Source organism: Acomys minous (genome assembly GCF_964271855.1).
Source record: "Acomys minous genome assembly, chromosome: 8".
Taxonomy (NCBI): domain Eukaryota; kingdom Metazoa; phylum Chordata; class Mammalia; order Rodentia; family Muridae; genus Acomys; species Acomys minous.
The window spans coordinates 18,240,976-18,262,864 of record NC_140489.1 but is presented as its reverse complement, the minus strand read 5'-3'; the positions used below and the strand labels follow the sequence as shown (position 1 = coordinate 18,262,864).

The 21,889-nt window shown below is 51.9% G+C and overlaps 2 protein-coding genes across 6 annotated transcripts in view; both read right to left on the bottom strand.

The window, feature by feature from the left end:
* Positions 1-15,768, bottom strand: part of GPR68 (G protein-coupled receptor 68) — a 33,553-nt gene extending 17,785 nt beyond the window's left edge. Inside the window, exon 1 of one of the 4 annotated variants that reach the window (XM_084793529.1) lies at positions 15,669-15,768. The gene's annotated coding sequence lies outside the window, so the exon portion shown is untranslated. Of the gene's footprint in view, positions 1-4,239; positions 4,723-15,668 lie in introns of those variants that run through there. The other 3 variants (XM_084793532.1, XM_084793530.1, XM_084793527.1) reach the window with 3 other exon arrangements.
* A 3,008-nt stretch (positions 15,769-18,776) lies between these two features.
* Positions 18,777-21,889, bottom strand: part of CCDC88C (coiled-coil domain containing 88C) — a 120,378-nt gene continuing 117,265 nt past the window's right edge. For both annotated transcript variants that reach the window (XM_084792952.1, XM_084792953.1), the window contains one exon: positions 18,777-20,983. In XM_084792952.1, coding sequence (XP_084649078.1) covers positions 19,988-20,983 — 996 coding nt within the window. In that variant the 3' untranslated portion in view covers positions 18,777-19,987. The remainder of the gene's footprint in view (positions 20,984-21,889) is intronic.

Below are 21,889 nucleotides of genomic sequence, written 5' to 3'. Positions count from 1 at the left end.
TGCCCTACCCTGGCCTGTGAACACACACACACACACACACACACACACACACACAATCTTTAAGGGATGAAATCTGGGAGGCTGTGTTTTCAGCAGTCCCTCGGGGTGGTTATGACACTTACCTAAATTTCCTGGCTCAGCTACGATCCCAGCTCCTCGACACAGCCTGTCCTGAGCCCAGAGGGCAAACCAATTTCCCCTCCACTCCTACACCACCCTTCTCTGAGATGTGGTGTTTTTGTCCTTTCCCCGATGACTTGTGACTCTAAAAGGTGAGCCTGCTCTCTCATTATGACTGTGAGAGCCAGGCCAGGGCTTGCACACAGAAAGAGGCGTGGCAGAGAGTTCCAGTGACAAGCGAGTGCCAAGTGAGGGTACACGGATGGGTACTTGCCTGCCTTGAGCTACCACCATATGCAAGACGGTGGACTTTCCATGGGCTGCAACCCTGTGGGGAAGACATGATCGTCCAGAGCTGCTACCAAAGTCAGACCTAGGGTCATACAGCTGGCAAGTGATGGTGCCTGGACTCACGCCGAAGGCCAAGTTCAGTACATTTTAATGACTGCCAGTGTCGTTCATGGTGACTTCTGAATGCCCACATCCTCCCTTTGTTTTGTTTGTGTTGCTGGGGTCTGAAACCACAACCCCTTGCATGCTAGACCTCAGTCCTCTGAGCTAGGCTCTCAGCCTCTCATCTCACCGTTAGGCAGTGAACTCTGGGACAGAGGACCTGGGTTTGTCTTCTACCGAGGAAAATGCACACTAACTACAACAAGTGTTTGAGCAAATAAACGACTCCATGCATTTCATCTGCAGTCTGCCTGAAGTCGGCTGTGGCTGAAACTGAAGTCAGGAGCTAACAGACTGGGGGAGACAGACAGTCTGTGGTGGAGAGAACAAGAAGAGGGTGAATTTTTATTCTAAAGGTGTGGGTAGTTGGCTCTGGGTGAACACAGAGGAAGCCTGCAGCCCAGCCAGAGGCATCAAGCCAGGGGGGTCTGTGGTCTCTGGAGGTGGAAGCTGTCTGAGCATCCTTCTTGCTTCGGGCCAGAGTAACCCCAGGCCTTTAGGTTGCCATAGCACTCTCCTCTTCCACTTCCTGCCTACCCACCCTGAGAGCTCTATCCCATCAATTAAAGATCCAATAATGTATGACAACGGACAGTCTACCAAGCACAGGCAGCAGGCCTCCTGAAAGCAAACAGACCTCTCCCGGGACCTGGGAGCTGCAAAGATGCTCATTACACTTGACCTAGGGCCACTTGCTAAATTTTCTTTTCCCAAATCCAAATTACTCTTTCTCTAGCTTCTCCCTCTTGGTTTTGAGGGCATGAGGTTGCTAGAGATGGGGAACTGATTTCCTGGGAAATGGATGCTGGGAAAACTACCAAGCAGGATGCCTATGCCCTCAGCCCTGACTCAGGGCCGGAGATACTGACTCTAATGATGTCTTTGACATGGACTTGTTTGTCACTGCTAGTCCTTGCAGGGAAGAAATCCTTCCTCTTTGCCCAAGATGAATTAAGTCATGGCACCAGACGGAACGGAGGGAGGAAGGAGGGAGGGAGGGAAGAAGGAAGGAGGGAGGGAGGGAGGGAGGGAGGGAGGGAGGCTGGAGACCTGACTCGGTTGGTAGAAAGCTTGCCTAGCATGTTACAAGCCCTGGGTTCCACCCTTGGCACTGCATGAAGCCAAGCGTGGTGGCATATACCAGTAATCCCAGTGCTGGGCTGACAAAGACAAGGAGCCCATGGTCATCCTCAATTCCACAGCTAGTTCGAGACCAGCCTGGGCTACATCAGACCATGAAGGAGGGGTGGGGAAGAAGGAGGGGAAGGGAAGGGGGTCATCCGCCCTGTGGTAACCCTACGATGTCTGCAATCTATTTGCTACCCATCCTGCAGGGAGTGGGAGGCCCTCTGCATCCCGGTGGGCTCTGAGAGAGCCTGACCAGCAGGTGGAAGCAATACTGTTCCAGCTGAGCCCAGCTAAAGGAACGGACAGCTCCCACTCATCGCAGCCAATAGCCGCCTTTGAAATTAAGTGCTAACGTGGAGTGTGCCCACCAACCAAGACAAGGGCTGACAGCCCCAGGTGACCTCCTGCCTGTCGGCTGTCGGTCAGTGGCTGGAGCCAGACTCCTCCTATACAAGTGTGTGATCCAACTGCAGCTGGGCCATCAGTCTTTGGAGCAACATAAGCAAGTGTTCTGAGCACATATCTTGTTTGTTTGTTTGCTTGCTCGTCTCGATTTTTAAAACCTTATCATTCTTTGTATCAATTCTTTGAGAATTTCATACAATGTATTTTGATCACATTCACTTCCACTCTTCCCCCCAGCTCCGCCCCAACCCATCCACCCTCACCTATCTCGCTCTACCCCAACTTCCTGTCATTATTGTTTTTTTATAACCCATCGGATCTACTTTGTGCTGTCCATATACTCCTAGGCACTGGAGTGTAGTTAACCTGCCGTGGGTCACACCCTTAAAGAAGACTGACTCTTCTGCCCTCGGAAGCCATCAATGGTTCCTAGCTGAGCTCATAACATTTAGAGTGGTTTGCACTGCTGCAGCGGCTAACAGGAGCATTAGTATACCGGCCTCTCACATCTCTTTAGGGTCGACAGTATACTGGGTTTATCTGTGTGCTTATTTAATTCTAGTTTTTGTATTGACTCTGTCAGGTGGGTAGCACCATCTTTATTTCCCCGCAAGATACAAGGGTTTAGTAAGGGAAAGTAGATCAATTGCGGTTGGTCGGCCAGCTGAAACAAAAATTTGGATGGGATATATCTCTTCCTACAGTGCGCATTTCAACCAGAAAGGGCAGCAGAGGGAGGGTTGGGGGAGGGGGATTCTCAGAGCCGGTGTCTAGGCTTAGGAGGTGAGCGCTTTGGCGGTGTGGTCTCCTCGCCACATTGGAAAGTGAACTCCAGCGGCAGGTCCCTCTCTCTCGCTCTCAGAAGGGCCCACTGAGGCTTGAAATGAGGGCATTCGGACTGGGGCTGTGCGTTGCATGCACACAGCCCTCTGGGGAGCAGGTAGAGGAGAAAAGGTGAAGAAGAAGAAGAAAAAAAAAATTTGAAGAGGAGGAGGAACCTAGAATGCTAATGAACAGAAGTGGCTCCGAATGACCTGTGAAGTTCTGGAAGTGGCCAGGCACCTCAAAGGAGTCCCTGTGTAGCCTGCGCACTTGCCCACTGAGCGCCTGAGCTCCAGAGTTTCCCCTTTCTCCCTCCGAGACAGACGCTCATCTCTGGGTTGAGAGGCGGCAGCAGCGGCAGGAGGAATGAAGCAAGTCATAGCCTTGCCTACTGTTCTCAGATTTGTGTCATTTCACATGGGAGGGCAACCGACCGCCACATGTCACCTCATTAAACTCTACCCACAGGTGCCCCTCTCCTCTTACAGCCAGACATCCCCAAAGCCATTCTGGCACGTGGGCACCCAGACACTGCCCACTTTACCCAGTGCCGAGCCCCAGAAAGCTAGCTTCCCTTAGCCCTTGCTGTATTTTTGTCCACCTGTCCCTCCACCCAGACATGGGACACAGCTTTCTCTCTGGGCCATTTGATTCTCAGAGGGCATTTAGGTGTTCAGACCAGCAAATGTAGGTACTGTTCCTGCTGACTGACGGTGGGCCAGCTTTCCCCCTCCCTGAGTGGAAGGGGAGGACAAGAAAACTGTTTGCGTCTCAGTGTCTGAGGTCGGACCAGAGCCTGCCGGAAGATGGGCCACGAATACTCCAGGAAAGAATAGAAAAGACCCCAGTGCAATCTTTAGATCACCAGAGCTGGGGAAATGAAGGGTTAGAGATCTCATACTTTTTTGAAGGTGAAGAAATTACTAGGTGGCCACGGATCCAGCCGCGGGGGCGGCTGCTAAACCCTTTGGCGACCGCATAAGAAGACACCGGACCCAAGAGAGGGACCAGGAGGCGCCGGCACTCTGGGGCAGACGTCTCCTGGTGGCTTCGGTCACAGTCGTTTCTGCGGGTCCACCGCACGCTCACCGTGCGGTTTGGGGGTGTGCCCGCCTCTGCCATGCACAAGCGTCTGCGCACGGCCGCTTCTGCGTCTGCCGCCGGCCTGATGCGAAAAGGCTGCGGTTGCACGCTGGACCCTGCGATCCGGAGCAGGACTCAGAAGCCAGCCGCTGACCCCCCCCCCCAACGCGTTTCTCTCGGTGCCCGCAAGCCAGCGACCGGTGACCATAGCAAAAGGAGAACACGTACCTGGGCGGCGACAGTCTGGGACGCGGGCCTGATGTCCTCCGGCGCGGTGCACGCGGCGCCAGGAGAGGCTAGGGACTCCCGCAGTGAAGAAGGTTCCTACCTCCTAGCCACTCTGGGCCACGCTGTGCGAGATTCCTTCCGCTCCCAACCCCCGTCAGGCACAGCCAGACCTGCCGGCCCACGCCCTGCAGTTCACACTGACCGCAGGCCACAGGCGAGGCGCCTGCTAGAAGGGCCGAGGTGGCCAGTGCGCGCGCCGTCCGGGAGGTGCAGCATCCTCCCCCCTCCCTCCTCCCGCTAGCATCCTAACCTAGAGACTGGCTCTGCGGAAGTAGCCTAGCTACTGAAGCAATGGGGGGACTTCCTCAGCCACAGGCACTCCCAGGGATGCGGGAAGGAGAGAAAGGTGGGCAGGGTAGCCTTTCTGCGTGCATCTTCAGTCTCCGACATCAGTGGCCACTTAATAAATGTGGTGGGTGTCACAGTTCTGGGCCTTTTTCCTTCCTTCCTTCCTTCTTTCTTTCTTTCTTTCTTTCTCTTTTTCTTTTTCTTTACCTGCCCTAACCCTCCTGGATCCCAGACCTCCCAGTACTCCCAGAGCTAGCAGAGGTGGCCAGGGACCTCATGAATGATTCCTTTGGTTTTATGGCGGCATCAAGGAAATTTTAATGTCTTCTGTCTTATATGCTCCCCAAAACACTAATAGCAATAGTCACAGCTTGCACTGTTCTAAGCACCGTTTATACAGGGAGAGCTTGAGGCACTGAGAGGTCAAGTAGCTTAGGCCACCCACCTCTTTAACGAAGCCTTTGAGATTCAAATCCGCATCCCACCCGGTGCCACCTTACATACAGGTTTCCCAGCTCTCTCGCTCTCATCTGCATACTTGAGCTCCTGTGAACACACCCCCTCCCCCCACCCCACCCCCACCCCCCCACCCCGCGCGCAGGACCTTCTGCCTCTCATTTTCAGGGGCTTCCGAGTTAGGCTGGAGTCTTCACCCTGTCCCTTGATACCATTCTCAAAGGACTCTGCACTGCCTGATGGCTGCCTGCCTGCCTGCCTGCCTGCCTGGAACTGGTTGGTGGGGAGTCTACAGAGTTCTTGTCAGAGACAGATAGACAATTAGCGTAGAGATGGGGTACAAACCGAGGTGCAGGCTAGGGAGGGACAGAGTAGAGCTGGTTCAGTGGCTGCCAAGCCCTCCGAGTAGCCCAGAGGGTCTGGACGCGGGCATCTAGGCCAGCGGTTCTCAACCTTCCTAACGCTGCGGCCCTTTAGTAGAGTCCCTCATGTTGTGGTGACCTCCAACCAAAGATTTATTTCCATTGCTGCTTTGTAACTGTAAATTTGCTACTGTTCTGAATCACAGTGTAAATATCTGTGTTTTCTGATGGTCTCAGGTGAACCCTAAGGGGGTCGGGACCCACAGGTTGAGAACCAGAGTTGTAGTGGGTGGGGGAGTGGAGTTCGTGAGTGAGACAGAAGGTTCAAGAGCAGCCAGAGTGGCAGGGGAGGATGGGGTTTTGTTCCTCCTCTGGCAGTGTTAGAGGCTGGGTCAGCCTGTTCTCTGTTTCCCCACTGTGAAATCCCTCCTTTTTGCAAAATCTTCACTAGTGGAAAATTTCAGATAAACTATCTGGGCCTGAAAACGTTCATCCAATTTTTTTTTCCTTAATTTTTATTTACATGTGGGATCATAGCGAATGGTGTAAATCCGAATGTATGGCGTGCATGCTTGCGCGTGGCTGTGTGTGGAGCTCAGAGACAAGGTCTTTCCCTGAGTTCAAAGCTCACATCAACTTCTAGCCTGGCTGGCCGGAGAGCCCTGAGGATCAGCGGCCTGTCTGTTGCCCACCGTCCCTCCCGCTCAGCACTAGGTCACAGATGTATGCCTGGCATGTTTTCATGAGTGCCCGAGTCCACCTGCTTACAAGGCCAGGACCTTACCAAGTAAGCCGTCTCCCCAGCCCCTGCTTTGCTCTTTGTTTGCTTCGTTTTAAATTGCCACTCTAGGGCAGGAGAGATGGCTCAGAGGTTAAGAGCACTGACTGCTCTTCCAGAGGTCCTGTGTTCAATTCCCAGCAACCACATGGTGGCTCACAACCACCTATAATGTGATCTGATGCCCTCTTCTGGCCTGCAGATGTACATGCAGGCAGAGCACTGTAGACATAATAATAAGTAAATAAAACTTTAAAAAAAATAAATAAATAAATTGCCACTCTAACTGCAGTTACGAGTTTGGGTTTGAAAGACAGAGTGCCCCAGTTTAAACTCCAGCCCTTCCTTTCACTGGTAGGGTGACCTTTGATCAGTCTTTTAGCTACTTGAAAATGAGGACACTAAGAGTGGGGCAGGAGTTAAACCAGGGGATGCCTTCTCAGCTCAAAGCTCGGCACACAGTAATGAACGTTCAGCAGATGTCAGTGGCTGTTACTATTCAATAGCCCAGACACCCTTTGTTTCTGAGACTGGGTCTCCTAAGTAGTCCAAGCCAGAGGGGAATTTGTAGAGGGATTTTAATTCAGAACATGGCTGCTCTGGCAAGAGATCGCATCCAAAAGCCTTCCTTTTAGGTCTGTGTGATCTGGTTGAAATACAAAGATGCTTTTAAACCAGGATCCAGAGGCGAGTGATCTGAGTTCAAGGCCAGTTTCAAGTATCAGGTAAAAGAAAAGCTTAGGTCCAGGCATGGTGGCACATACCTTTAATCCCAAACAATGGAGGTAAAGTTAGTTTGTAGAAGGAAGCACTCTTGTAGGAAAGTGATGTCTATTAGGTGAGAGAAAAATTGACCCATCAGAGAAAGATTTGACAGAATAGGATACACCCAACTCTTGTGAGAAGAGAGAGGAAAGGGACACTACTTAAGGGAGCAACACAGAATGAGAGAGCGAGGAGGCAGTTTTACCCTGAGAGCTTTACAGAGAGAGAGGTTGAGCTAGACACAGGTGAAAACAGAATGAGCCAGAAGATTAGAAAAGATTGCCCGAGTTACTTTGAGACCATGCAGAGCAATTCAGGGGCCAAGAGAGAAGTCAGACTGAATAAGTCAGCTGGGAGAAGAGTTTGAGCCACAACAGCTGAGTAGAGCCAGCCAGCCCAGAGCTCAGAAAGAACAAGAAAGAATGATGTCAGCTCTTATTAGCCTCTTTTTCCTGCCCTGCTCCCCCCAGCTTCCTCCTGTCGGCTTTAGGGGAGCCCCAGGTCCCCAGACAGGTTAGTTGCATGTGTCCACCCCTTGGGTCAGTCTTCTGAGCCCTGTCCCTCAGGTCCCTGCTTCCGATTGGGACTGTGACTAACACAGAAGGAGCGGACACACACAGAAGGCAGAAGGCAGAATTAAGGGGCTGGAGAGATGGCTCAGTGGTTAAGAGCACCGGCTGCTCTTCCAGAGGTCCTGAGTTCAATTCCCAGCAACCACATGGTGGCTCACAGCTATCTGTATTGATATGTGGTGCCCTCTTTGGGTGTGCATAAAGATAGTGTATGCATATACATAAAAATAAATAAATACATTTTTTAAAAAAAGAATGCAGAGTTAAGAATGAGCTAAAGCAGTCTCAGGGGCTGAAAACATTCTAGGCCTACGTTAGGTTGTATGGCACCTAGAAGCTTCCAGGACGAGGCCTAGGTTAGCAGAAGGAGGCAGTAAGCCTCCCAGACAACAACTGAAACACGAGAATGAAAAAAATTCCTTTCACAGGAATTCGTGACCCTCCGGCCTCTGCCTGGGATTAAAGGCGTGTGCCACCCCTGCACCGCTTCCTGCTGTGGTTTTGATGTCTACTGAATCCTTAGAGTTTATGCTTGAGTTTTCATTGCAGCTAGTTTTACTCATCCCATCTCACAGACCAAAAAAGTCAGGGTGTTGGAAACTGCTTTCATTTCCAGCCAGGACTCTACGCAAGCTCGGACCCTTAAACTGACTGACTCAGTGATGCTCCACCTCTGCCTCCTCCCTCCAGGAAAGAAGAGGGCTTCTCTAAAGCCTCTGTCAGCTGGCCACCTGTGCCTCTGACTTTCTGGAGTCCAGCCAAGCTGTGGGGACAGTTTACTACAAAGTGGACCCCATATTGCTCTCATGCCCCCACAGTTCCTGTGGTGCTATAAATAACCTATGCCATACTCTCTGGTTGGAGGCCACTGGCTAAGGATAACTCTATTTAGTGGTCCTGTCTCCTTGTTTCTATCCCATAACCTCTGTTTGCAGATTCCCAAACAAAATCTTGTGCATCTTGCTACCGAAATACTCTATAGTGCTGAAAACTGAAAGCAGGGCCTCATACAGGCTAAGCAAGCACTCTATCCCTCAGCAGCAGCCTAGCTCCTAAATGCCCTTGGATTAAGCTTCCAACTGATCTGTACCTCACTTTATAGAGGCAGGAGCAAGGCTCTCAGCCCCAGCTTCTCAGAGCAGCATGACTGATGGTAGAGTTACAGATGAGGCAATTTTGGCCTTGCCTTCCATAAGAAAATTCTAGATTTGAAAATGCAATCTGGGTGTAGTAGCCCACGCCTTTAATCCCAGCACTCAGGAGGCAGAGGCAGGTGAATGTGTTGTGAGTTCGAGGCCAGCCTGGCGTATGAAGTGAGTCCAGGGGCAGTGGATGTGCTGTGCCGCAGATGAAACCTGGCAAAAGCCTTACAAACAATACACAGCTCCCTGAATGAAAAGGAAGTGTACATCATCTTCCAGAAGCTTCCTGGGCCCACAGTGGTCAATGCTCCTGCAATGCTGATTTGGAATATTCTACTAATGACCATCTTTCATGCCCACAGAAATCCCTTCCCACATGGGCTGGATTCCAGAAACAGGCCAGAAGTTCTCTGTCCCCAGCAGGCACTTTCTTGCTCTTTTTCTTCTTTTCTAGGCTCCTATGGTTTTGGTTTTTCTTGTTTGTTTTTGGCATTTTGTCTAAAGACAGTCTTTATGCTGAGCTCAAGGACAATGGATTGATGGTATTTTTCTGTATCACTTGGGGTGATGCTCTTGCAGATGTACAGAAAAATGGCAGACATGCACATGACTTTTTGGCCAGGCAGGAGTTTCCTGAGTGCTCTCCTTTGCCGGTCCACACTCCGTCAACCCCCATTTCTCAGAGGACTGAGTCCTGGCTCCTCGCTGTGGTTCCTGTGTCTGGCAAGGAGGAGAACGGGGACTTATGGGACTCAATGCCTCTGCAGTGACTTTAGGTCAGCTGCCTCATCTCACTGAAGATGTCAGCTCTTAGTAGCCTCTCTTTCTTGCCCTCCCCCCCCCCAATATCCTCCTGTAGGCCTTGAGGGAGCCCCAGATCCCCAGAAAGGTTAGTTACATGTGTCCACCCCTTGGATCAGTCTTCTGAGCCCTGTCCCTCAGGTCTCTGCTTCCGATTGGAACTGTGACTAACACAGAAGGAGCGGACACACACAGAAGGCAGAATGCGGAGCAAAGAAGCCAGACGCGGTGGCACAGGCCTGTAATCCCAGCACTTGGGAGTCAGAGGCAGGTGGACGTCTGTGAGTTCGAGGCCAGCCTGGTCTATAAAACAAGTCCAGGACAGCCAAGGCTACATATACAGAGAAACCCTGTCTCACAAAACCAAAAGCCAAATATAGAATAAAATAAAAAGAATGAACATAGATTATCTACTGTTTAAAAAGTATTGTTTCCGCAGCTTACTCCTTCAATGCCCACAGCTGGCCAGCCTCAGAGCCAATCTCTCTCCCTTCTCCAGCAGGCAGTTACTTCCTCCCCAGTCTCCAGCAGCAGCTCACTTCTGTGCCTGCCCAACCCCATGGCTCCGATCACTGTCTGCCCTGCCCTGTGTTCCTGTCACCGCGGAACATGTCCTAGAGCTGATCACGCAAGTGGATGCAGGTAGACAGCTTCGCTCCTCAGAAATACCCACCCTTGCTGAGTCAAGCAACTTCTAGAATAGTCTGGGCGGCAGGAGGCCGGTTGCTCTGTGAATGATCATTTCTGGCATCAACCACACACCAGCAGGCTGGGGCCTGGGCTGACTCATCGGGTGACCTGGAGAAGCAGAGTACCACATGGCTGTTTCTGCTCCTCCCTAGATAATCTGAAGGCTGTGACTAATGGGGACATCTGCAGAGAGGAGATGCTGAGTGTGTGTGTGTGTGTGTGTGTGTGTGTGTGTGTGTGTGTGTGTGTGTGTTAGGGGGACGGCCAGCTTAAACCTAGGTGGAGTATGAGCAGAGGCATCTAATGCAGTCAGTGGTTTTCACCCTGTGAGGTGGTGACCCCTTTGGGGTCCCAATATCAGATGTTTCTGTTACAATTCATAATAGTAGCAAAATTACAGTTAGGAAATAGCAACAAAGGGCTGGATGAGATGGCTCAGCGGTTAAGAGCACTAACTGCTCTTCCACGAGGTCCTGAGTTCAATTCCCAGCACCTACATGGTGGCTCACAATCATCTGTAATGAGATCTGATGCCTTCTTCTGTCCTGCAGGGGTATAAGCAGGCAGAGCACTATATACATAAATAAATAACTAAATATTAAAAAAAAAAGAAATAACAAAAAAAAATTTTTATGGTTGGGGGTCAGTACCACATGAGGAACTGTACAGTAAAGGGTTGGCAGCGTCAGGAAGGTTGAGAAGCACTGTTGTAGAGGGCTGGCCTTGGAAGAGGGAAGTGCAGGGGACGTTTGCAGGTCTGTTGCTGTGTTGCTGTGACAATTAGGTGCCTTCCCTGGGTCAGTTTCTTCTGTAAAATGGGCTTACTATAAAGATCAACCTATGAGCCGGGCGTGGTGGCGCATGCCTTTAATCCCAGCACTCGGGAGGCAGAGGCGGGCGGATCACTGTGAGTTCGAGGCCAGCCTGGTCTACAAAGTGAGTCCAGGACAGCCAAGGCTACAGAGAGACCCTGTCTCGAAAAACAAAAAAACAAAAAACAAAAAACAAACAAAAAAAAAGATCAACCTATGAATCAAACCTTTACTTCTTTTTTGTTTGTTTTTGAGGTAGGGGTGTGTGTGTGTGTGTGTGTGTGTGTGTGTGTGTGTGTGTGTGCGCGCGCGCGCGTGTCTGTGTAGCCTTGGCTGTCCTAGACTTGCTTTTCTTTTTCTTTATTCTTTTCTTTCTTTCTTTCTTTCTTTTCTTTTTCTTTCTTTCTTTCTTTCTCTTTTTTTTTGTTGTTTGTTTGTTTGTTTTGAGACAGGGTTTCTCTGTGTAGCCTTGGCTGTCCTGAACTCACTTTGTAGGCCAGGCTGGCCTCGAACTCACATCAATCCGCTTGCCTCTGCCTCTCCAAGTGCTGAGATGAAAGGCATGCACCACCATGCCTGGCCTCCTGGACTTGCTTTGTAGGCCAGGCTGGCCTCAAACTCACAGAGATCCACCTGCCTCTGTCTCCCCAAGAGCTGGGATTACAGGCGTGTGCCACTGCACCCAGAGGAAGCTTCACTTTTGGCTGACATAGAAGCCAGGAGACCAGCTGAGTGTGCTGGTACAGCCTGTGGTCCCAACTAGTCCAGGGGATGAGGTGAGATGGGTACCCGTCTGAGGCCCTGCTAGCAATTCCAAAGCCAGCCGAAGTAACTTAGTGAGACAACTCTGTCTCATAACAAAATAAGAGTTGGGAATGGGGGCTGGAGAGATGGCTCATCAGTTAAGGGCACTGTCTGCTCTTCCAGAAGTCCTGAGTTCAATTCCCAGCACCCACATGGTGGCTCACAACCATCTATAATGAGATCGGATGCCCTCTTCTGGCCTGAAGCCACACATGCAAGTAGAACATTGTATACATAATAAATAAATAAATCTAAAAAAAAGAAAAAAAAAGAGCTGGGGATGGTGTAGTTCAATGGTAGAGTACTTGACTAGTATGCATAAAGCCCTGGGTTCTAGTCCCAGTAAAGGAAGAACAGAAGCAAGGAAGGAAGGAGCTGAGTTTACTAGGGGTGAGCAGACAGTGAGTTAGGCAGAGAAGGCACAGAAAGGGGGCTTTGCTGGCTGCAGTTTTGTGAGGCAGGATGGGGCTGCTCAGCCAGCCTTAGCAGCAGCTGCCTTGCCTCTGGGCCGGGCACCAAACCCTGACTTCTTCACTGATGCTCTGTGACCTTCAGCATCCCCGAGTCTCCATTTTCTTATTTGTAAGATAGCGTGACTAACAATACCTCACACGGTTGCAGCAAATGAGTTAATAAGTCTAAATGCCTTAGAGCTATGCCTGGCTCTAGCAAGGGCTCTGAGAATGTTAAGCCACGCCCCCTTAGGCCTGCACCCATGGAAGCCTGCTATGTTTTCTGACTCAAGCGTGCAAAGCTTCTTTGTGGCAAGGAGCTGAGGAGCTAGAGACTGATTTTTGTTTTCTTTCTAGAAGAGTTGCCTCCTCTGAGGTCTGATCACTTTGGAGTATGTGGAGGAAGGGGGATGACAAAGAGCCCTGAGGGAGATCCACTGGGACTTGGCATGGTGTTACACACACATGTAATCAAAATACTCAAAGCCTGAGGCAAGAGAACCAAGAGTTGAAGGTCAGGTTGCATAGTGAGGTCTTGCCCCCTCATATATATATATATATATATATATATATATATATATATATATACACATATATATATGTGTGTGTGTGTATGTATGTATATATGTATGTATGTATACATGTGTATATATGTGTATACATGTGTATATATGTATATATATGTGTATATATGTGTATGTGTGTGTGTATATATATATATATATGGGTGGATGGATGGATGGATGGGTTGATGGATGGATGGATGGGTGGATGGATGGGTGGGTGGATGGATGGATGGATGGATAGATGGATGGGTGGATGGATGGGTGGATGGATGGGTGGGTGGATGGATAGATGGATGGATGGATGGGTGGGTGGATGGATGGGTGGGTGGATGGATAGATGGATGGATGGATGGGTGGGTGGATGGATGGGTGGATGGATGGATGAGTGGATGGATGGATGGGTGGGTGGATGGATGGATGAATGGATGGGTGGATGGATGGATGGATGAGTGGATGGATGGGTGGATGGATGGATGGATGGATGGATGGATGAGTGGATGGATGGGTGGATGGATGGGTGGGTGGATGGATGGATGGATGGATGGATGGATGAGTGGATGGATGGGTGGATGGATGGGTGGATGGATGGATGGATGGATGGGTTGATGGATGGGTGGGTGGATAGATGGATGGATGGATGGATGGATGGATGGATGGTTGGACGGGAAGGCTGGAGCTACAACTCAGTAGTTAAGTACTGACTGAGTTTACACCAGGTCCTGGGTTCAATCCGAAGCACCACAAGAAAACCAAACAACCAACTATCAGTCAAACAATAAAAGCTTCTACTAGAAACCCCCCTCAAGTCTTCTAGGACCGTGGCTTAGGTGCCTACTATGGGGTGTGGATATTGTGGAAAAGAGAAGACAGGAGGAGGACTAACAACAAATTTGTAAGGAGGACCAGGGCCTGACCAGAGAAATCCCAGTGAGAACTCTCCCCCTAAACTCAGTCAGCGTTAGTCCTTGCTTGGCCTGTGCCCAAGGTGTGGGCTTGTATCTTGGGATCACCTCAAAGTCAGAAAGGGGTACCTCAGAGCTCAACTCTGCTACCTGCGGAGATCTGAAAGTCCTTAGTGCATCATCGTACGTACAATTAAGACGTGTGATGGTGCCATCTTCCCAGGGTGCTGTGCTGTACCCTCCAGTGTCAGTTACATTTAACAGCCTCCAAAGACATCTATGTCCCAGTCCCTGAAGCCTGTGAACATCATGGTAGTGGCAGAAGGGACATGGTAAGTGTGATTAAACTTGAGGCCTTGAGATAGGGTGGCTATCTCAGCCATCTTAATGGGCCCCGTGGAACAACAAGAGGGAAATAGGGATGCAGAAGACCCACCAGGCAGTACCCATTTGGAAGGATGGAAGGGGAGAGAGGCAAAACACATGGGACCGCTTATAGATACTGCTGCGAGGCTACTAAACAGAGGCTTTCCTGGAACCATCACTCCCCGATAGCTCTTAAGTCTGACCTTCAAAATTCTGAGCCTATAAATCCGCGCTGTCTGAGACACTGCGTTGGTGGTCGTTTGTTGTGACAGTGACAGGACTGAGTCCCCTTACAGCAGCCTCCTTGAAGGATGGGCCGCTCGAAGGAGACTCCACAGCATTTACTGAACACATGTGGCACTGACACCGCCCACCACTGTGCGGTTCTACAACCCAGGCCACGGAAGCAAATGTCTATGCTTGGGCACTACCAGAGATGCAAAGTTCCAGGGTGGGAGAGCTCAGGGCGGGCTCCTAGAGAAATAGGGCTCTATTAGGTTTTTCTGTAGGGCTTCTAGAGCGTGGAATTGTGGGTTTGGAGGAGGAGGAGCAGGAGGAAGGCAGAAAGAGAGACAGAAGGACATCAGAACGGGACCAAGCGCCCTGATAGTGATGAGACAGCAAGATACTTTTCATGATATATGGGGTAGAAAAGAATACATCACCCCAAGAAAGCATGGCGGGGGTTATAGTGGGGGATGTAGGGCCTCTTAATGGGTGCATGACAGGTGGTTTCCTGGAAGAAGCGTGCTTTAGCTGCTACTGACAGGATGAAGTGAAGGTGCCTTCCACCGCTCTCAGCCCTGTGAGGTGCAGGTCCCACTGGAAGCGTTTAGTGATTTTTGCTATTTTTCACTATGCAGTTCTCTTTTAATCTGTTTAATTATACTGGGAGGGACTCTCTGCCGGGTGCAAGAGTGCCTTGCTTGTGGCTGCAGTTCTGTCGCAATATAGGAGCCAGCCCCAGGCCTGGTCTGCTGGCAGCATGGGCAGAGGCTTAAGGGTGCTGCTCGGCTTTCCCTTATGGATCTCGGATCTCTCTTGATTCCTCTGAATTGTGGTTCTCTGAAGGGTTAGTTATTAGGAATGAGCTCTTGCCACCTCGGGCTAATGCTCAGCTCAGCAGTGGGACAGTGAATACGAATGAATGAATGAATGAACGAATATGAATAAATGAAGGGTAAACTGAGCCTAGACAAATAAATCCTGTGGCCCTCCCTCTCCTTCTCCCTGGGCCAGGGTGGGCTCGCATTGCCCTCCATCTGCCATGTCACTGGTGGTCCCTGGTCTCCTGCCTTACACAATGCAACTAGGAGGGTCAGGACACGTCCCAGTTAGCCTGGGCGGGTCTGGACTTCTGAGTCCTGCTCACTCAGGAAGCCTAGGCCAGGGCGTCTCTCTGATCGCTGATCCACTCTATCCCCGCCCCTAGGCCTTTATCCTGAGCCTGGGTTTTGAATTTTCCGCTACTGCGGGAGGGGTCAAGGAGCGGCATGGCTGAAGGTCAGCTGTGCTTCCCACCCTCACCGTGGCCCTCCCCTCCCCCCCGCCCCCCGGCCCCCGCTCCGTCCCCATCCCGCTGTCTTATCTCCAGGCTGTACCCACCCACTCACCTTTCTTTGGTGGGCGCGGACTGCACGCAGGGCAAGGGGCGTGGCTCGAGTCCGCGGGAGGCTTAATACCCACTCGCACCTACCGACCTGACCGAGTGAGCGTCCAACACTGGGTGGCGCTGGCCAGCCTACTCCCCACCCCTCCGTCCCCGCAACGGCCTGGGGAGAGTGCAGTCACAGCGGCTGGCGAGGGAGGGACCCAAAAATCCCTTCCCCAGTCCTTTTGAGGTACTTGGGGGGCGGGGAGATGAAGAACAGGTGCTTATTTCGTCAAGCAAGACACATTGGATGGGGCGGTCTTTAGTAGGTGGAATGGGTCACCAGGCTGAGCCCGGCCATCTTCCTTTCCCTCCCTCTGCAGGGACTAGGTGACGAAAGTGAAGAGCCATGTCCCCCTGCTCTGGCTGACTTCAGGCTGTCTCCTGCCAGTGCGAAGCTGGTTTTCCCCAGTGCTCCCTGGAGAAGGGATGGGCCCTGGGTCATCCGGACTTCAAGTCCTCAGGCCAGGCTCCCCAGGGCTGAGTCTCAGAGCAGCTGAGTTTGGAATGACCTGCCAGGTCCACAGTGTCACCTGTACCACAAGATGAGTCACTTTCCCCTTCCTTCTGCCCCCACTCCCAGGCCAGTCTTAGGCTGGAAAGACAAGGAAGTCACTAAAGGAAGAGTTGCGGTGCACAGACCCATCTCAGGACCGTCAGCCTCACGTCCCTTCCCTTCCCTGTTCTTCTGGGTTTTGGCCACTTACTAGTTCTATGCCTTATCGGTATAGTGGGCGTATTTTACAGTGTGTGGGGGCTTACTGCATCTCTTCCGTCCTGACCCATGTTCAATTACACCATGCAGGCAGCTTGACATCAGCCAAGCCAAGTGTTTACACCAGAGAAATGGGCATGCCCCATTCAAGGCTCGGTTTGTAGTTGGCTTCTGTTTGGGATGGGGAAGAGTGGTTTGTTTGCTTTGGGTTTGTTTTGTTTTGTTTGAGACAGGATTTTTCTGTGTAGCCTTGGCTGTCCTGGAGTCATATTGTAGACCGAGCTGGCCTCGAACTCACAGTGATCGGCCTGCCTCTGCCACCCGAGTGCTGGGATTAAAGGCGTGTGCCACCACACCTGGCTTGAGTTTTTGTTTTTTGAGACAAGGTTTCACTACATCCTTCAGGGAGGCTCAGAATTTAGGAGTTGCTCATCTCAGCCTCCTGAACACTGGGATTAAAGGTCTGTGCCACTATGCCAGTTCAATACTTGTTTTGGAGTCTCCGGCTTAAGGAAATGATAGAGACAATGTCAGTATTATAAAATCATGTCTTGGGTGAATACCGTGGTCCTACCTCCATTTTAATAAAGAACAGCCATTCTGGACCTTGTGAATCGCAGCATCACGCAGCACCCAGAAAGCACTATCTGGCTTAGCAGGCACTCACACTACTCATGAACTTGCCGACAAAATGCTGACCCACATTCACTTTGGAATGACAATCGCCTGCCGGTCATGCACAGGTTGATACCAATACATTAAGCATGATGAAAATGAATGAGTGCATTCTATGACAGTTGGCTTAATGGACTTTAATATAAAAGTTTATTACTTGTCAATATCACAATCCTTTACGCCGCTAAGATCTAGATGTACGCTTTCATCCGTCCTACACGCAGGTATTAGCAGGATGATTCCCAGATCCTCAATGTTTGTTCTGTCCCTAATGTTCTAGAGCCCTCCTGTCCCAAACATCTCACCTCATTCTGTGAACGTGAAGAACCATCTCTCACGTGGGCACTTTCCAGAGTAGAGGGCGGGGCTTGGGACCCACAGTGTTGCTATAGGACCACCATTACTTGGGACTGGATTCCAGGTCTCAGGGTTGAAACCATCCGAGGGAAGGGACATGGGGGAGGGCAAGGGGATAATCAAACACCCGGGCTTAGTGGAAACAGAAGACAGAAGCCCAGCTGTCAGCAGATGAGTTAGGTTCTAGACACCTTAGGGACATCTCAGTCAGGTGTGCGTAGGTCTAGAATTCCAAAGGAGGTGGGGGCCTCCTGGGGACAGCCTGTAATTAGAACTGTGGATGCGCAGGAGCCTGTCAGGGCCTGAGGGGTGATGAGAAGCCTAGGTGTGCCCTGGGTGTGCGGAGTGCAGGGTGTGGCTACTGTAGAGACCCAGAGAGGAGGGTGTTTCAAAGGAAAAGTCACCTGGGGTGAATGTACCAGAGTGACCAGACTGCCTTCGGAATTCATGCCATTGGTGACCTTAACAGCAGTTGTTTGTATTAGACAGAGCTAAAGTGGCCTGAAGAGATGGTGAGGCAGAGAGACAGAACAGAGCTAGGGCCCCAGGGATGGAGGCTGAGGCCAAAGGTCACAGATCTACTATGACCTCTAAACACAGCCGAGAGGAGCGTCAAGATGAAACTCAGGCTTCTTTGATGCTGCAACACATGGTTGAGAAACGGATGAAGAGCTCGGGGAGATAAGCTGAGAAGCTGGGGTGCAGGAAGGTCGGCTTCATGCCTGAAGCTTCCGGGAGGTCTACCGAGTGCAGGGGAGGTGTGTGGAGGGGAGAGAAGTGGGTGAGGGAACTCACGGCAGCCCACAGGCTCTCTGGATGGCTGAGACCCACAAGTGTGAGTGTGGGAGCGCTGTCCCAGAAGGGATGGAGTCGTGAGATGGAGGCTGCCAACAACAAGGCATGACTGGCCAGGTGTCAAATCCTGCAAAGGCCACACCGAGTGAAGCCTGCCAAGTGACTACTCCACACAGCAGTTCGCACCAAGCAGCCAGATCTAACAGATTGCAGAGCCTCAGGAAGGAAGGGCAGGGCCAGGAGGCAAGAGTGGCTCGCACCGGAAGTCTGGTGAGGGAGGAAGGAAACCTAGCACTTGGGAGTCAATAGGGGCAGAGTCCCATGCCCAAGTGGAACTCGCCTGAGGCTGACTTAACATGGTGTGACCCATGGGGCTGCTGTCGCTTACAGGACAGTTCTGTTCCTTACATTGCTCTTGCTGGCTCTGCAGCTTCAGAGCCTAGGGCGCGGGAGCTGGAAGCCCTAGTCTGAGGTCGCCCACTGCACGCAGCCACCATGTTCACTGAAGAAAACCACAACTCACTCAGGTTCCTTTTCCCATTTTATTTCAGCCCTGTCCTTGTCTTCCAGAACGAATGGCTATAAACACACAGCCCGAACACCCTTTCCATGGGTCTTGTTAACATCCTGAGGTCTCCCCTGTTTCTTCTTCAGCGCGTCGCATCAAAACAGAAAACATATTGTCTAGTCCATCCCAGGAAAAGCACCATTACAATGTGAAACGAAACATGTCAGGAACTGGACCAAATACACAAACAGCAGGCCAGACTCCTGAAAGAATGACGTCCAAAGGAACATAAATAGACCCCCCAAAGTATACATATATATCCATGTGTGCACATATATATTAAAGAAATTTGGTTTCTATCCCCCAAAAGTTATTCAGAAACAGTAACATTCCATCTGAGCCAAGGAAGGCTAGGTGCAACAGCCACATTACAGAGCAAGCGTGGCTTTGGCTTTCCTTCCGCGTACTGACCACGCCTGCCAGAGAGCCCCGCACTGGTACACGTGTAGGGCATCTCTCTGCCTCACACCCTTGGCCTGGCTGATCCAGTGTTTGTAGTAAAGCGAGCCTGGATAGCAGAGCCCAGGAGTGAGCTACAAGGAGCGGAGACCCTGAAACTTGGTCCTGTTGGGAAGCAAAGTGCTGGGACCCCACGGACATGACAGGACCCCAGGAGCAGGATGGGACCCCAGGAACAGGTCAGCAATGGGTTTTACAGCCAGCCCTGCTCCAGGCTTTACGCAAAGACCTGCAAAGCTTTGTGGTTTTCTCAATCTAAGCTTTGCCTAGGACCAATGGCTTTTAGGCGCTAGTGTAGCTTCCAGACCCATATCCGGGCTTAGCTTTGTGAGACTGGCACACGTGCACGCGCACGCGCTCTTTAAGGGAGGTCAGCACGTTGCAGGTGAGTATTCCTACTCAAGTAGTGTCTGGTTCTGGGTACGTTCATTTTGCCACTGAATCCTATGCAGCACCCCTGCTAAACACATCTGTCCACAAGACACCAGCAGCCGGAAGCTGCAGCAGAGGGGTAAGTTACAGACCCTGGAGAGCAGTTCTCTTAGGGCTTGGCACAGTGTTTTCATCAACCAATAAGGTGATTGCGTGGGGACCCCATTTTCTCATTCTACACCCGTTCCCGGCACCATGGGCAGACAGGAGAAAAGGCTAGTGTAATCCAGAAGGCGCACCAGCAGTTTAGAGCTTGCAGGCTGCAGGCCCATGACACGAGTCACACACAACCGTACTCATACCACACTGTCTGTGGGTCCCCGCCTGGCTCTGGGGACGCTGGTGTGCTCTTTGAGCTGCTCCCTCGACTGAAGTCATCAGGGCCCCTGTTGACATGGGCAACCAAGTCAGAAGACCTACCAGGGCTTTTGGTCAGAAGGCCCTCGCTGCAGCCATGCCCCGGGCCCCCATCTCCCTCAGAGGTGCTGAGCCCTGGTCTCACAGGAGCAACGGTGGCTACCTCCCCTGAGTATGGTACCACTTTAGGTTTTGTTCTGACCGCAGGAGCCACAGTGGGAGGGCAGTGCTGGATCTGAGGGTTGCTACCCACGCTGCATGCAGTGGCGAGAGCCGGGGCTGTGGCGGACTGCTGCAGTGGGGCCAACTTCTCTTCCTTTGGTGGGGCCAGGGAGAAGCGCCTCGTGTCCAGTGGCCGGCCTCGGGTACCTGGGCCTGGAGAGGAGCTGTCAGCTTTTCCTACCAGTGGCGTCCGCTCCCGGGCCAGGCTGTGGGAGCCTTGTAGGCTATGGCCGCTGGTCTCTCTGGTTCCTGAAGCCTCAGGACATCGTGGCTTCTGAGGCGACTCTGGCCTGCAGGCTTCTGGCCCACTGGCCCGGAGGAGGTCAGCTGAAGCCAGGCTGAAGGTTCTGCTCAGAGATGCACTTCGGCTGACAGGCACGTGACAAGTCGGGGGCATCGTGGCTTGCCTGGGTCTGCCGAGGGACAGGCTCTGGGGAGGCTGGACCTGTCTCGAAGGGACTCCAGGCAGGGCCTCAGCCTCAGACGGTCTCAAGTTAGGCTTTACGTAGTGCCCTGGCTTCAGCTGCTGCCCCTCCGAGGTGGCGACTGACATCTTGAGGGTGGGAGCCACAAAGCTGGTGGGCATCTTGGCTCCATCTTTCCTCGTCGGTGGCCCCGGCTGGCTTCCCACGGCTGGGGCCTCATGGGCCTTTCGGAAGTAGTCACTAAGCAGGTCATCACGGCAGCTGGGGGTGTCCTGGGAGGAGAGAGCAGAGGTGGAAACTGGGCCTGAGGGTCCTCTGCATTCTGAACTGAACTTTCTGTCCCTGATGAGCTTCTTCTAGGCATGCCTCAGAAACAGTTGGGGTGATGAGGGGCCAGGAGTGCAGGGGTCGTTTGGCAAAGAACCCCAGACAGTACGCAGGCAGCCCTCAAGTGCTCAAGCTCACAGAGAGGGAAGAGATTTCCCACAGAGCCGCCAACTTTCCTGCTGTAATGAGACCCACCCACAGCTGGCTGCTTCAGACTGTCTCCATGCCCTGCAGTATGGGGCAGGAGTGAGGAAGCTTTTTTGGAGGGTAAGGGGAGCCTGAATCAGCTGTATCCATCCTGTAGGCCTCTGCACTCACGAGGACAGGAAAGAAATGAGACACACAGCAGAACTGGCACTGCCACCCACACACTCCTCCTGAGACAGGGAAAAGAGGCGGGGAGGGAGAGGGTGGAAGCCAGAGAGGTGGAGGACCCTTTCTCAGAACCTGCAGGATGGAAGGACACTAACTACAGTGGACACCAGGCCAGGACCAAGGAGAGCTCCCGAGGCGGCTCTCCCTGACTTTTGGCTGGGTCAGTGCATCAGCAGTTCGTATGATGTCAATACTGTGAGCACTGCCTCAGACCCAGCCAGAAACCCTAGTGGCACCTGTGCTCTGGGCAAGCCTGCTGGGCGATGTGGACCTAAAGGAAGGTCCAGGAACCCTACCAGGAGACAGCAGCTTCCCAGGGCACCCTGTCCTAGCTAGAGCTGGGGACCTCTAGCGCCTGGCATGAAGCCAGCACTTGAGCAGGGGGACAAGGACAGGGTTTCATGTTTCTCTGCTGTGCTGACCATGAGGCCAGGCACGTGTCGGGAGTAGGCACCGTGCCCACTGCCCGATAGATA